General features: G+C 51.8%; 1 protein-coding gene across 1 annotated transcript; it reads left to right on the forward strand.

The window, feature by feature from the left end:
• The first annotated feature begins 2,613 nt into the window (after positions 1-2,613).
• Positions 2,614-14,524, forward strand: PRDM14 (PR/SET domain 14). The gene is made up of 7 exons (XM_084848046.1): positions 2,614-3,160; positions 4,856-4,912; positions 5,037-5,194; positions 6,273-6,543; positions 8,198-8,400; positions 11,233-11,334; positions 13,179-14,524. Exons 1-7 carry the CDS (start codon positions 2,614-2,616, stop codon positions 13,407-13,409), a joined length of 1,569 nt encoding a protein of 522 aa, XP_084704172.1. The 3' UTR covers positions 13,410-14,524.
• Positions 14,525-15,903: the final 1,379 nt, after the last annotated feature.

Here is a 15,903-nt window from a genome sequence, read left to right on the forward strand (position 1 = left end):
TGCCCACAGGGCGCCTCCTCCCGCGGCTGCTTCTAGCTGCGTCCGGCAGACCTTGACAGCCAGAAGAGCCTCCGCGACCGTCCTCGGCCAGGGGCTGAACGACGGCGGCAGGTTGAGCCGCTCCGCCGAAGTGAGTAGCTGCGGCAGCTGTGGGCGAACGTCCCCAGCGAGCCCGCCGCTGCGCAGCCGCTTCAGCCGGAGCAAGGGAGCGCCTGGCGCGGGCGAGGCGGGAATGGAAGGATACCGGCGCGATCGGGCGCTGGGTGGGGTAGGTGAATCGTGATTCCCAAAGGAAGGGGAGCGGATCCAGCGCCTGGCCGGGGAGTCCTGAGTCACTGATGCCCCCAGGCCGAGTAGGACGGACGGATCCGTCCCGCTGTTTGCGGGCGTTGGCTCCTGGACGGGGTGGGGAAGCGGGCTGCCGACCTGCCCTGCATGGGGCCGCCGGGAGACTCTGGATGCGGGGCAGCAGGCAGGGGCCTCCTCGCGCCCGGTGTTCGCTTTCGCTCTCCCGCCCGCCCCCTCGAGCGGGCGGTCCGCGCAGGTTCCTCTGCCCGCGAAGGGCAGCCGTCTCAGCCGCCGGGGTCTCCCCGTTTGCCAAGCGGAGAGTGGCGGCGGGAAGTTCACGGCCCTTCCTTTCCCTTGCCGGCCCTGGAGGGTGGAATGGGGCGGCTCGGGCTCGCCGGGGTGCTCTGGACGCTGGCCCTGCCGGTAGGCAGGCCGGGGCGGAGAAGACGGCTGGGCGCCTGAGGCGTGCGCCTGGCCGAGCTCCCATGGCGCTGGCGAGGTCGTCAAGATCTCGTCTACCATGGGGGCTTTCAGGCGGAGCCAGGTCCTCACACTACCCATGAGAAGGCTTGGTGCTTTTCTCGGGCCATCGCCCTTCCTCATGCACAGAATTTTACCGGGCGCCCAGACAACCTCGCCTTCCGCTACTCGTACCTCTCCCGCTTCTTCCGACTTTTCCCTTACCCCAGAAACCCCGCCAAAGACAACATAGCTTAGCTTCTCAACGCCTTCTCGTGCGTAGCGCGAGGAACCCTCCAATGCAATAGCGCAGGCTTTCCCCTGCCCGGTGCCCTTCAGATGTTTTAGACTCCAACTTCTATCAGCCCCAGCCAGCTTGGCCAACGGCCAATCTGCTAGGTGGCCTTTAAGGAATAAGGTCCCAATGCTGCACACACTTACTGGAATAAGTTCCATTGACGCAACGCGGCTTGCTTCTGGGTGGCTATGCATTAGACATACAGCGGCCTGAACTTTCCTGGATCAGGTTTCCAGAAATGTATGTCGCAAGTCTCTTTACAGCCTCTTCCTATCCATGTTTACTCAAAAGTAGGTCCAACTGAGTTCAATGGGGCTTAGTCCTAAGTATGCATAGAACTGCAGCCTTAGAGCCGAATTCTGCTCAGAAATAAGTCTTACCTAGTTCAGTGGGGTTTTGTCCTAGGCGGTGTGTTTGAAGGTTGGGGAGGGGGGACAGCAAAATCTTATGTATCTCCACTCAGAAGTAAGTCCTACTGTGTTCAAGGGGGTTTACTAATTGCAGACCGTAGTCTGTTAGTCTTTAAGGTGACTCTTGTTTGTATATAGAACAACGTATCTTTCAGAAGCATGCTGACACGCTGGGAAGGTTCAGGAAAGAAAAGAGAGGTTAATCGCGGGCCAAGGGGAAAAAAACTAAGGAGAATCTGAAGGCTGAGGCTACAAACCTCTGTCGGCTTACCGGAGAGTAAGGTCCATTAAACTCAGTGTGATTGATGCTTGAGTAGACATGTATAGGGCTGCCGCTTTAATACCGCAATCTTGAAACACACCTCCTAGGAAGTATGTTTCACATAAACGAGAGATGAAATGTACAGCCCAATATAAATCAAAAGTACGTCCATCGGGGATTACTCCCGGGAAAGCGGGGACAGGACTGTATGCTGACAGTGCAATCCTCTGCAGGGTCTTCTCAGAAGTAAGTCCCATTGCGTTTAGTGGGGCTTACTCCCAGGTAAGCGGGTACAGGATTGCCGCTTTTCCTTGGCAAATTGCAGCTCAGCCGCTTGATTCTGGAACACGCGGTTCTGTCGATACAAACAACCTTAGGGTAGTATCCAGTGTGAGTCCTACATGGAGTAGACCTATTGGAATGAATTAGACTTCAGTCGGTCACAAAACTTTAGTCCCATTCTTTTCAATGAGTCTAATCCGGGTGGGACTAATATGGGACACCACCCTTACTGTCGACTTGACTGCAGCCGCGCCTCCCTCGTGTACACCGTTCGTGTATATTTTACGCACCCGCGGGGCGGGGGGAAGATGCTGGGAGACCCCGCGGTTATGGCCGCGGGCCGCAGGAAGTCCGCGGGCCGTGTGCGGCCGGGACCTCCTTCGGTATATAAGGGCGGCGGCGGCCAGGCGCGGCTCCCTCCCTCCCTCGGGGGGCTGTCAGGCGGCCGCTGCAGCGGGAGGCGCCCGCAGCCGAGGCGAGCTCCGCCCGCGCTGGAGGCGACCGTCTCCTCGTTCCCGGGACGGCCGCAGCGGCGGCTCCGAGGGCGGCGCGCGGCTCACCGGCCTGCTTTCTCCTCACAGGTCCCCGCGCCGCCTCCTGGCCCGCGGGCGGCGATGGCCTCTGCGCTGGCGGCGAGCTCCCTCTCCAGAGAGCCCCGCGGCGGCGGCTGCGGCTGCGGCGGCGAGTCGCTGCTGCTGCTGCTGCGGGACGGCGGCGCGGCGGCGGACGGCGCCGCCTTCGGCCCGGGGCCGCGCCCGCCGCGCTTCCTGGGGGCGTTTCCCGCGGCCGGCCCCTTCCAGCCGCCGTCGGCGGCCGCGGCCGGCAGGCTGAGCCCCGGCTCCTCTCCGCTGGCGCCCTTGCCCTTCCCGCGCCTGCCGGCCGCCTTCGCGGAAGCGCCGCCGCCGCCCCGGCCGCCGCTGCCCTGGCCCACGCCGGTGCTGGCCTCGCCCTTGCCGGCCAAGCGAGGCTCGCCGCGACGGCGTCTCCCCGACCGAGCCTCGCCCAAGAAGAGAAGCCCCGACGGAGCGGCGGACGGCGAGCGGCGCCCGCCCGGCTACTGCTTCACCGCCCAGGAGCTCCACGCCGTCCTGTACGGGGCCGTGCCCTGCGGCAGGCAGCAGCGCGCCCTCGCGGGCCTCGGCCGCCCCCCGCGCAGCCCCGGTAAGGACGCGGGAGGGCAGCCCGGGGCGGGGCGGGGCGGGGCGTGCGCACTCCCGCCCGCGCATCAGGGAGCGAGGGGGCTTGTCCGGGCAGCCCCAGCGGGCTGGAGAGCCCCCCTTGCAGCTCGACAGCCGAGGCGCCCTTGCTCCGAAGTAAGTCCCGTTGCGTGGGATGATGCGCCTCACCCCGCGGCACGATTGCGGAGGGCTGCAGCCTTCTCGGGGAACTGGGCTGCGGTCCTGCGCGCGTCTACTTGGGATTAATCCCCAGGGAACACAACGGGATTTACTTCCGAATCGAGGTGTCGGATTGCATACATTCTGTGAGGTCGACGGTTGGGGAGGCGCTTTCAATGGTGATAATGTGATTCCTTCTCTCTCCCTCGGAATGCTGAGTAGTTTCCGAGCATTGGTGCAATAATGAGGGATTTTCGAGTCTGTTTGGGACAGACTGGATGGCAATTCTTTTTCCATGTGCTAGCCTGGAAAAGTGCCTAGAGCATCTATCTGCGCGAAGCAATAAAGAAATACAGTCAAAATCCACAACGATTCGAAGTAGTTGGACTAAATCCTGGAAAAATATAGTAAGCCTTGGGGCACCATAGAACTCTTCTCCAGCATTAATAATAATAATAATAATAATAATAAAGCTGGCGGGGGGGGGGATGAAGTGGTCTAAAAGGAAGACAGCCTGAGTAGTTCGATCCATCAATTTGCGGGAAGAATCAATACGCTAATTACAGGTAAATTAAAAATGTGGATTTTTAAAAAAATGTAAACAGTCCTCTGTGGGGAAAAATAGTGACTATCTGTTCCACACCAGTTTATCTAGGTCTCTTCAACCTGGCAGCTTCTTTGGACCATTTATCTGCGTTACTGTACTAAATCTTCATTCAAGGGTTGTCTTTAAGTCTTGGATGTGGAATGAGCGTAATATTTATTTCATTCTGTTCAGTGAATTGGTTAAAAACATTCGAAATGGAATAAGAAATGTTCAGCGTCTCTAGCCAGATGCAGTGGCCTCTCTGTGACCTTTATTCTCCCCCCCCCCCAACCACCGCCCCATACCCCAGTCAGAAGGGTCCCTCTTGCAGGCAGACCCCGATGATGCAGTCCAAGCAGCCAACCTCTTTGCCATAGTCAGGGAGTCGCGCATGAGCGTCAGGACCATGCTTATGAACAAGTTGCCCTTAACTCACTGTAGCCAGCCAATGTGGTTATGCACATGTTCACAAAATAAAGCCTACTATGTTCATTGGCGCTTACTCCCAAGTAAGTGTATAAAGGATTGCAGCTTTAGCGTGGTAGCTTTAGCTGTGTTGCAGCGGAAAAGCAACATGCGCTGGGTGTTTCCGGACGGACGGTTCCTAGTGCTAGCAATCGGAGGGCATCACGTAGCCTTTCCAAGAATGGATGAACTGTGAACCCAGGAGCGCACGGGCAGGTGTGTGGAGTTGCTTCAACCCTTGTCCTAGCAGGTGTGAGCGAAGACGCAGGGCGTGGTGGGTTTATTTCCAATGAGTTCCTCCGGGGTAATAGGGCTGGGATTTGTACTCGCTCCCTTGCTTTCCGCTTTTACTCAAACTGCCATCGCATCCCCACCTACCTAGGAGCAAGCCCCGTTGATCTCAATGGGATTTGCTTCCGCGTAGACGCGCACAGGATGGCACTGTCATTCTCCTTGGCTTCCCTTCAGGAGCTGTCGACGGTCAGCCCCCGCTGTTGGACAGATCTTCTCTGCAACTCCCCGAAGGTAGCTGCATTTTTGTTTGGGGGGAAGGGGGATTGGTTGCTCCTTCTCTGGCCTCCCACGCTGCGCGGGCGCGCTTCCTCCGGCCGAGGGCCAGGCCTCTCCCCTCCCTCGTTCCTCCCCGTAGGGCTGACGGTGTCGCAGACCGCGTGCGCGGACGGTCCGCAGCTGGGCGTCTTCTGCGCCGAGGCCATCCAGAAGGGGGTCCGTTTTGGCCCTTTCCAGGGCAAGGTGGTCAACACCAGCGAGATCAAGACTTACGACGACAATTCCTTGATGTGGGAGGTACCCGACAGTTCGCTACTCCTGCCTTGGGGCGGCTAGAAATCTCCGCTGGCAGCGCTCCCTTTCTCTGATCCGGAGGGCCGGGCTCGGAGTCGGCCGGGAAGCGAGCGCGGCCCCCCCGCCCCCGCATCCCAGCCGTGCGCCGGGGAGGCTGAGACGCAGCTCCCAGGGCTGTATCCTGTCTAACCTCAGCCCCGTTCGTTTCAGTGGGTCTGCTTCAAGTAGGGATAACACTGGATACGACTTCCGTTGACTTTCAAGGGGCCTTACTGCCAAGTAAATGTGCTCAGACTGAGCACGGCCGACCATGAATCTGTTCTGGCTTGTCTTCCCACCTGGGCAGAGGAACACGTTTCCTTTGTCACAGGGAACCCCTTCGCTCGTCCGGGTGTTAAGTTAAAGGGCGCCGCCGTCCGGGGACGAGGGTATGATGAGCTCCATGCTGACCTGGAACTCTGCACCCTCTGGTTTTAGATACTAAGCCCCAGACGTGGGGCGTCAGCCTTCAAGACTCGGCTACACGCAGCACGGGGCTGCATCTGGTTCCCGAGTGTTTGGGGGTGTTCCTGTGGGGCGAGAGAGGCGTTTTGATTCCCTTAATGAGGAGTGCTGCGGAAGCCATCTCTCCCTGGGGACCCTTCTTCCCACAGGCTTGATTTACAGCGCAGTTAAGCCGGCCCGTGCTTCCCCGTACGAATAGGTGTTGAGGCAGGACAGCTTTCCCTCCTCCCCATCCCCTGCAAAGAAGTGTGTAAACTTCCAGGCTGCACAGAATTCTGCGGCAATTAAAAGCTGGAGGAGAACGGTTCATCCCAGACAGGTTTCTCCCTAGAGGAATAGACAGATGGATATAAACAGAGCCAGCCTCACAGTGCTATCCTGTGCAGCTTTGCTTGGAAGTAAGCCTCGCTGAGTTTAGTAAAACCTGCTCTCAACGAAATGTGAGCAGGATTGCCGCTGAATGCAATCCTACGGACACTGTGAAGCGGGGGAAGGGGGGAGCCCTTCTGTCAGAAGCAGCGTGGCTGTCCCGGGGCGGCAGCGGCTCCTCCTAAGCGGGCTGCTGTGTGTCCCGCAGATTTTTGAGGACGGCCGCTTGAGTCACTTCATCGACGGCAAGGGCTCGTCTGGCAACTGGATGGCCCTGGTGAACTGCGCGCGCTTCCCCGAGGAGCAGAACTTGACGGCCCTTCAGTGCCAGGGCCAGATCTACTACGAAAGCTGCAAAGAGATCGTGCCCGGCCAAGAGCTGCTGGTCTGGTACGGAGACTGCTACCTGCAGTTTCTGGGCATCCCCATCAGCCTGAAAGGAGCCGCGGACGGGAGGCGATCCCAGCACTACGGCGAAGGTCAGTTCGCGTCTCCCGGGCGCAGGAGGGGGCGGAGGAGACGCGGCGTAGGGAACAGCCCCCCAGGTCCCCCCTCAACGGGCCGCGCTCCCGGAGTGAATGGGCTTCGGGTTGCGTGGCTGGACACTCCGCCTCCGCCATAGGTCCTCAAATCCCGCGGAGGGCCGCCCTTGTGCGGGTGGAGCTGATCGCAGCAAAACCGGACCGCCCGGCAGCTTCAGCCGAGCAGCCTACCCCGGGCGCTTCCGTTTCGGCAGCAGCGGGCGCGGCCCCGCCCAACGCTTCTCTTCCCGAAGCAGCGCGGCTGCCAGACCTTGAAACACGGCCACGGGCTGCGCGGTGGGGCTGCGCGTTTCAAGGCAAAAGGTGTCGAGGAGTGAGAAATGTGAACATTTTTGGCCGGAGGCGCTGCCCTCTGTGCACACTTGGAGCAGAACCGGGTTCCCCATCCTGCTGGGCATTTGTTCCTCTTTTCCAGCTCCTGGAATTTGTATTTGGGGGACAAAATACACATTTCAGCCCCCAAGCCCTCCCCTTCAGCAGGGATCTTTTCGATAACTGGTTGGGTAAACCTGATCAAGCTGCTGTCTCGCTTTTTGTGCTTTAGGTTGTTGTTTTTAAATGTTATTTTGTATTGTATTGATTTTTTATCGAGCATCTTGTTTGCTTTTTGTGAAAACCGGACATAAATTAATGCAATAAGGAATTATTCCTTTGGCTTCCATTAGGTGTTTCCTATTGGGGGAGGGGGAGTTGTTTTTGTCTTGAATTTAATTCAAGTTACTTTTATTGTCTCCTTCCTGTCTGATTCCCCCCCTCCCGCCCTATATAATTCTTTTAACTATTCAGTTGCACTTAATGCTAAGCACTCAAGTAGGCTTTAGAAAATACAATGTACTCTATACTTTACCTTATCTTTCACAACAATCCTGTAAGGTAGGTCCGTATTATCCCCTATAATAATAGAGGATAATACGGTGGGGGTAGAGAGCTCAGGAAAGCCAGATACATCCAGTACAATCTTTACTCAGAAGTAAGTTCTATTGTCTTTAGTAGGCTGTACTCCCTACTAAGTTCTTAAGATCGCAGCATCAGGCACAATTCTATACATGTCTAGACAGAAAAAAAGCTGGATTGGGGATGCTGGGACTTGTAGGACTTTTCTCTCTCTAAACATGAATAGGATTGCACTCTCAGTTGCCCATGCCAACTCTCAAACTAGTGAAGATTTTAACTAATGTGAAAAGCAATTTGGATTTTGTCTCTTTTAAAAAATTATTTGTGTACAGAAATAATGTTGCACAAAAACTTTATTTAAGGACTTTAGCTAATTAATACTTCTGAGGGACGAAATAATGCACTCCTATAGTAAGAATGACAGCAGGATGGAATAAGTGATACTGGAGATTTCAAGAATAGAAGGAAGTGAGCACAAATTAACTGGTTTTCAGTTTAAATCTCCTGGAGGTGGAGGCAGCCCTCAAAATCACGGTAGCGAAGAATCTGGGTGGCATTATCCTTCCTAATTAAACAACACAAGATAACTGCTCCCCTTCCCACTGCTGCCCTCCCCCATGAAAGACGAGTGACTTTTGGAAGTAGTTCCTACAAATAAACCCAACCCTGACAGCGGCTTCTTCTCCCGCCCCCGCAGAGTCTGTGGAGGGCTACAAATGCGAGCGCTGCGGAAAGGTCTTCGCCTACAAATACTACCGGGACAAACATTTGAAATACACGCGGTGCGTCGACCAAGGGGACAGGAAATTCCCCTGCCATCTCTGCAACCGCTCCTTTGAAAAAAGAGACCGGCTGAGGATCCACGTTCTCCACGTCCACGAGAAGCACAGGCCTCATAAAGTAAGGGGGCGGGGGGCGACAGCAGCTTTTCCTGTCCGGGCGTTATGAATGCTTCTCATGGCTCTCTCCTGGAATCTGGTGATGAGGGCCCTGCCCCAGCTAAAGCAGCAGTAACGAGAGTGCACTATAGCATATGCAGAGTGCCTCTTTGCCCTCCCGCACACACGCCCAAGTGTGTGTGTGCGAGTGAGGGGGGGAGACGAGGTAGCAACTTCCTGGGCCTTAGGAGCGGGCTTCCAGGCAGGCAGCTCTCCTTAGTAAATTCAGCATTGCATAAAGCCGGAAACGGAGGGTGCAATCCGCCTTGAACAGAGGGGTGAGGGAGAGAGGGACGGGGCGGATCTGTTTCTCTCTATCTTGCTTCTGTGGAATTCTGTCGCGTTAAAGAAGGTCTCCGGTCATTTTCACACGTCGCATCCTTCTCCAACCTGATGCCCTCCAGATGTTTTGGACTTCAACTCTCGATGCCCCAGAATGCTGGGAGTTGTAGTCCAAAACAGCCGGACGCCGCCAGGTTGGGAAGGCTACACCAGAGGCACTGAGCATGCACAGCCTCACTTGGCAGTAAGCCCCATTGAATGCAATAGGGCTTCCTTCCGCGTAGACATTGCTTTGCATGGCTTCCGGCTTCATGGAGGGGACGCCGCCATTAAAGCTCCTGGGGGGCTTCCTAGAGAGTAAATCGGGTCGTGTGTCAAGGGCTGCCCCGGCGCGGGCCTCTGGCGCGGGTTGTGTCGCGCGCGTGCCTGTAAGCGGCCCCTCGCGGCTAGCGGGCGGGACTCGAGCGCCCCTAGAGGTCGGGCTGGAGGGAGCCGCCCGAGTCTTCCCTCGGCGCTGCAGGGAGAGCGCGGCGGAGGCCCCCGGAGCAGGCGCCCCGCGGCGGAGAGGCTTGGGTGTGCCGCATGCAGCGCTCCCCCTGGCCGGCTTGGGCCGCGAGGAGGGCCGGGCCAGGAGCGAGCCGGCTGCCCGCTGCCAGGCGAAGGGGCTCCCCGCAGCGAGCGCGAGGAGCGCCGAGACTGCGCGTCGCGGAGCGCAGCGACTGGCTAGGGCGCTGCGTTGCAGGTTTCTTTCCACTCGGCTTGTCCTGGGCCTCCCGAGAGCTCTGCTGGGCTAAGCGGCGTCTTCCCTTTTCGATATGCAAAGGTCAATAATCCGCCAGCGTCCGTGTTTCATTTTTATTGAAGTACTGATGTACTGGAGCAGACGTTCAGCCTCCTCTCTAAAGTGCGCTTGCTAAGCAGCGATCCGTTCTCGGAGCACCTCGCGGTGCTAGCGTTCTTCCGGGGCTCGTACACCAGGGCTTTAGAAATAATGTCTATGTATGAGGCAATCCGAATTGCTGTTCTACAACTGGGAGCCGTTGTTTTGCATTTAGTAAAAACTGCATCACGCTTTCTAAGAAACTGAATTACAGATAGGAAAGTTATGAAGTGTTTTTTAAATATAAAAGCTCACGGGAGACGTGATGTCTGTCTTTCCCCCTCAATGCTAGATTCAGTAATTCCGTTGTACTGAAGTTTTTGGTAGTCTCTCCAGGGTTTTCGGTAGACTTCAATAATTTGAGTTGGAGTGGGCAAAGATGGAATTCCCATAAGTGCCAAATTTTAAAGAATGGGGCCTTGTTTAAATGGTTTCAAAGTTCTTCCCAGGGGGGAGGGGAAGGAGAGAGTTTCCATTTAATAATATGTAAATTAGAACCTGTCCTTGTTCACTCAAAGGTGACTTTGTTAAATGGGACTAACTGCCATGTGAGTTTGCATAGGATTGCAGCCTCAGGCTCTTATCCTATACTTATCTGGGAGTAAGTCCAACTGAATTCACCTGGGCTTACTTCTGAGTAGACATGCATAGGATTGCACTGTCAATTCTCTAGAACCTGTACTACCAGCTCAGAGTGACCCTTCGCTTGGTCACTATGCCAGGCAATAGCAGAATACGGATATCTCTGTTTAATTAGTCAGCTAACATCTGAGGTGGCAATACATGAATTAAACCTTATGATCAGTTGTTCAAAATCCAGGACAACAGAAAGATCAGACCCAACATATGACAAAAATCATTGATACCTATGGGATCTGCCTCAAACCTCGGCTAGCTTTGACACAAGTATGTGACACATTTGCTTCTTAATTGGCTACTAAATGAAAAAAATATATTTTTTTAAATATTTGTAAACCTTGTTTTAATATAATCCTGTCATATAAAACAACTACATAAGGCCCCTTCCAGCCCTACTGTTCTATGACATATAAATCCCTTGTGACATACACTGTAGGAAAAGTTTATAATGTTGTTCTTTGTGTTTAAATTTTATCAGTAAGGAAAGGAATCTCTCTCTCTCTCTCTCTCTCTCTCTCTCTCTCTCTCTCCTGGGCATAACTCTCATTGAATTCAATTGGCCTTGCCTCGGAGTAGATATGCATAGGATTGCACGGCAGTTAATGTGAATACATGACTGTGCCTATATTATATATTCAGCCAACCTCTACTTTACAGGTATAAATTCTTTGAAATTGCACAAAACTATTCAGTAGGCACAAGCATTAGAGTATCAGGTAAGACTTGAGCCCTGGTCAGTGGGTGTGTGGCAGGATCATGATTCTAGGACTTGCTCCCACCGTGCACCTCGATGTCCATACTTTGATCAGAACACTGCATCTCCCTGATGTGCTTAATCCGTTTAAGGGGAAAGCTTGCATGTTCTTTTGTCCTATGGAAATTGTTCTTATAAAAAGAGACTGTTTTATCTTGTCTCTCTCATACTCCGATTGAAATGTGTGTATATCCTGAATGTTCTGCAAATGCCATTACCATTATGTTTTCTTATTTCAGTGTTCTGTATGTGGTAAAAGTTTCTCTCAGTCCTCCAGTCTAAACAAGCACATGAGAGTGCATTCTGGGGAAAGGCCTTATAAGTGTGTGTACTGCAACAAGGTGAGAACAGCATTGCCCCTCCCAGTTTTCTTGGGAAGTTTCTATGGCTTGTAGAATGCTTTGCCCTGTGGTATGTTCATTTCCCCATGTTAAGTTTATTAGGTTACGCTGCCTGAAACCCAATGTTGTGCAAGTGGACTTCCCCTTGCTTTCCTCCCTCTGTAACTGCCCACCACCACCACATTGCATGCCTTCCGGATCTGCTCCAGAGCATCCCTCAAGCCTCTGCAGCAGATGGGGGTGGGGCATACAGGGGGCTGCAGGGGGGAGTGGGAAACCATTCCACTAGTAGGGAATGCAGGAAGTTAGGGCTGAATACAACAACCCATTGTGTTTATCTTTGAGTCCTGACCGTGGCAGACGGGAGACACTCCGTGCATCTTCCACATCACAATGTTTAAATTATCTTTTGCTGCAGCTGCACATGGGGGCAGGGAGAGGCCTACCCTGAATTTGCTCAAATCAGCAGTATGAAGGAAGTGGGTGCTTCATGCATTCCCAATTGAAATTGTACCTCAACTGCTTTTCTCTTTGTAGTGATAAAAAAAGCCCTGCATCCTAGCCGGTGGAGGAAGATGCAGTTTGGACTGGGAAAGTAGCCTGAGAAAGAGCTGTGTGTGCAAACCCATGCACAGAAACACTACACTGCTGCTCCGAGCAAACAAATTCCCCACAGTTGCAATAAAGATTTCACATGTCTCCCATGTCGCATCTCATTTAGCCCTTACTTATATAATTTGGGGCTGTAATCCTGGACACGCTTACTTGGAAGTAGACTCCATTGAAATCAGTGAGACTGACTTCTGGGTAAACATACCTAGGATTGTGCTGCATGAGAGATGTGAAGTACCTCTGTATAGCCTTTTAAACTTAAAGCCTTGTGGTTGATTTTAGAAACCCTACAGAACTGAATTGTTGCCTGTGGAATAGTTTTGTGGGCTGTTGAGCTTTTGGAGAAAAGCCTGCTTGGCAAAACCAAGCTTCTTCCCAATGTTCCCCTTTGGTGAGTGGTATCTAGATAAACAGGTAGGAGAAGGTGTTGAAAAGTGTCTCTCTTTGGATTATATGGAGGGGATGGATTTGGAACTGCGCCTTTGAGAGAGGACTTGTTTAGAGCAAAAAATATGATGTAAGAGGGAAAATACGTAAGTAAAGCTACACAGTTGGCAGATACTGCATTTCAAACTTGACAATGGACAAGAAAATTTAGGTAGGGGTTTCGCTGTAGATATTGACCCCATATGTACTTACCATCCGAACAGACCTTTATAAAACAAAATACTATGGTGCCCATCCTCTATTGATAGTTGTTATGACCCGGTGGTCAATTTGTCATGGTTATATCCTGATTTTCCTCCAGAGAGCTTATGGTACAGAGAAAGTACAGAGGGCTTTCCCTTTTTATTCTCACCACAATCTTGAGAAGTAGGTTTGGCTGAGAGATAAGTGACTTACTCAGGGCCACCCACAGACATCATAGCTGAGCTGTGACTTGAACAAAGGTTTCCTACATCCGTCCCTACCTTGCTTGCTCTAACACTGAGGCTGTGCTTATGTCTGCCATAGGTAAGAACCAGGAAAAGACGTCTTTTCCCACTGATTTCTCTAATTTTCATGGCTACGATAGCTTAATAGGTGCAGAAATAAGTGCCATAGCTTAATTACACATTGTGTGAACAAGCAATTCCATAACGTTCCTGTAAGGGAACAGGCTGGCTAATTATTAACTTGTAGCTAATCCTTTCTTCACCTGGGGGGCTACCTGGGCTGGGCTTTTGTTTCTAAGCACTTGAGTCTAACTGCTTTCTTTTTGTGTCTCTCCCCCCCCCCCATTATCTCCACAGGCATTTACCGCCTCCAGCATCCTGCGCACTCACATCCGCCAGCATTCAGGAGAGAAGCCCTTTAAATGTAAACACTGTGGCAAAGCATTTGCTTCACATGCTGCCCATGACAGTCATGTGCGGCGCACACACAATACTAAAGACAAAGGCCGCGCATGTACACTGTGTGGTAAAATATTCCAGGAGGCAGAAGAATTCCGCTTCCATATGAAGTTCCACGCAGCTCTTTAGCCAGCAAATAAATGATTACCAGCGCCGTCTATCTTCCTATGCTGTTGTATATGTGTGTTAAAGTAGTACCACTTAAGCAGTGACGTTGACATCCTCCGGGCGTGATGTCCCGAGGTGCTGAAGATCTCGTGGTGCCCTTTGTACCAAATTAAAATACAACTCTTGGTGAATATTTCTGCCTATCCAATACATGTTCTTCTGTGTCAACAGTTCATAATTAATGTTTGCTTAGGAGGAAAATGCAAGTGATCATTAGTGAATTTACCTTGTAGTAGCTTCCCACTTTAAATGGCTTTTTAGATTCAACAGCAGACAGCATCGCTTTCCAATTTGTTGTTGAACCATTGTATCATTCCACTTGTTTTATGCTTTCGGTGATACCTACAGTGTTTATCCCAAAACAGTGAAGTTGCTCTAGAGATGTATGGAACCTATTAGAATAGCAAGAAAAAAAAGTTTTCACATGCCCTTGTAGGGTCATCAAGCTGACTACAGGCTTCTTGTGAGTGGAATTCTACTCATGGGACACTCCCACTGGAGGGTGTATGTGATTTTTACTGATTCCTTCTTTCTCCTTAAAAAAAAAAAAAAATTGTTCTGGGGGGTGGGGTGGGATGCTACCAGAGGAAGGAGTCTGTGGAAATTACTCCCCCACTTCCTCCAGTGGGAGTTCCTGCTGGATCTTGGTCCCTTCCAAGGACAAAAGCAACCCTTGCAGGAAGAGAAGGGCAAGTCAGGATCAAATCTATTGTGTTTTACATAAGAGCCGGTCTCTGTAAAACTTTGGTTTTGTCCTCATTGTTATGAATGCTGTTTTGGGATGAATACCGGCTATGCTACCACCTCCCAATAGGTGGGATTTGTGTGAGAGCAGCTGAAAAGGAAACTTGCAGGGTAGGGGGATAGCCATTTCTCGTCAAGCCATGGAATTGCATTTTAAACTAAGATAAATTTTAAAAATTTGTAAGTTCCATGCATGGAGATTCTGAAAGAAAAACTCATAACATAACTGTTGTGTGTGCACATGTCCATTATCTATTGATGTACAATATCTCTGTATGGCTTTTAATGAAAAGATTCCTATAAAAATAAACTTACTCCCACTTTATTTTTGGAATACCTTTTGCAATCTGGTTATTATTTATCATGGTTATTACATTTCTATACCACCCAATCAAGATTAATCTCTGGATGATTCACAAAACTACATTAAAAGCCGTTAGAATGTAAGAACATCATAAAACATAATATAATAAAAACCTAAGGAATTTAAAACAATAAAACCAAAGTAAAAGCCAGCATTTTTTTAAAAATGTGAAGACTAAATAGTCTTTATTTAGCCAACATTTCAAACTTGGAGGTCGCCTTTAATACCTGGATGAATATCCTTTGCAGTCAATGACTGCCTGAAGTCTAGAACCAATGGACATGACCAAATGCTGAGTTTCCTCCCTCGAGACGCTTTGCCAGAGAATAAAAAGGTCTTCACCAGCTTGGCCAGATTAACCATGGCCTAAGGGGACAGCACTCCCTGGCCCACCATTTTTTATTTGAGCCGTCAAATAAAGGAACCTGCTACTGCCTTTCAGTGTCTTTAGCCATAAATCTAACCATTTTTTTAAACCATGCCAATGTAAATAGAATCTGCCATTATGCACACATTGTGTGTGGCAGGTGGGGGCACTGTGGCTGAATATGAGTTACATCAGCCCTGCAAAGTAGTTGATGGCCATCGTACACTACTCTTCCTTCAGTATGGGTAAAAAAGGTAAAGGTGTCCCCAACCAGTCGTGTCCGACTCTAGGGTGCGGTGCTCATCCCCATTTCTAAGCCGAAGAGTCAGCACTGTCCGAAGATGCTTCCGTGGTCATATGGCCGGCATGACTGAACACCGAGGTGCACGGAACGCTGTTACCTTTCCCACCGAGGCAGTACCTATTTATCTACTTGCAATTTCTTGCTTTCGAACTGCTAGGTTGGCAGGAGCTGGGATTGAAGACGGGAGCTCACTCCGTCACGCAGCACTCGGGTCTCGAACTGCTGACCTGCCGACCTTCCAGTCTGCAGTTCAGCGTCTTAACCACTAAGCCACCACGGCCCTCAGTATGGGTATGACCCCGCATATGGGCGGGGCATATGCGAAGCATAGCTCAGCATTATCTAGTCTACTGGTGGGTTGGTTTCAGGGAAATGCAGTTGTGGGAGGGGGGAGCTGTGAAGTGAGGACTTAGACTGTTTCCACCATCACAACTCAAGAGAAGCAAGTCCCATCGAACTAAATGGGCCTTAATCCCAGGTAAAAGGGCAGAGGACATAGCTTCTTACCTGGGCATAAGCCTAACTTAGCCCAGGGACTGACTTCTCTGAGTAGATGTGTAAAAATGGGGCTCTGTTTAGTGAATGTTTGTTTCCTATGACCTCAGCTCAACTGCTCCACCTTAACCAATCCACCTTAAGAGTGCTCTGGCTATCCCACTGTCTCCCAGTTACTGAC

Source organism: Heloderma suspectum, chromosome 4, assembly GCF_057233095.1.
Source record: "Heloderma suspectum isolate Gila_16-S chromosome 4, 16-S_ref, whole genome shotgun sequence".
Lineage (NCBI taxonomy): Eukaryota > Metazoa > Chordata > Lepidosauria > Squamata > Helodermatidae > Heloderma > Heloderma suspectum.

Excerpts from the sequence above, each read along its gene's own strand:
- PRDM14 (XM_084848046.1), top strand. The coding sequence starts at position 2,614 with ATGGCCTCTGCGCTGGCGGCGAGCTCCCTCTCCAGAGAGCCCCGCGGC. Across the intron at positions 4,913-5,036 it reads TTCTCTGCAACTCCCCGAAG|GGCTGACGGTGTCGCAGACC; the intron begins GTAGCTGCATTT and ends TCCTCCCCGTAG. Across the intron at positions 6,544-8,197 it reads ATCCCAGCACTACGGCGAAG|AGTCTGTGGAGGGCTACAAA; the intron begins GTCAGTTCGCGT and ends CCGCCCCCGCAG.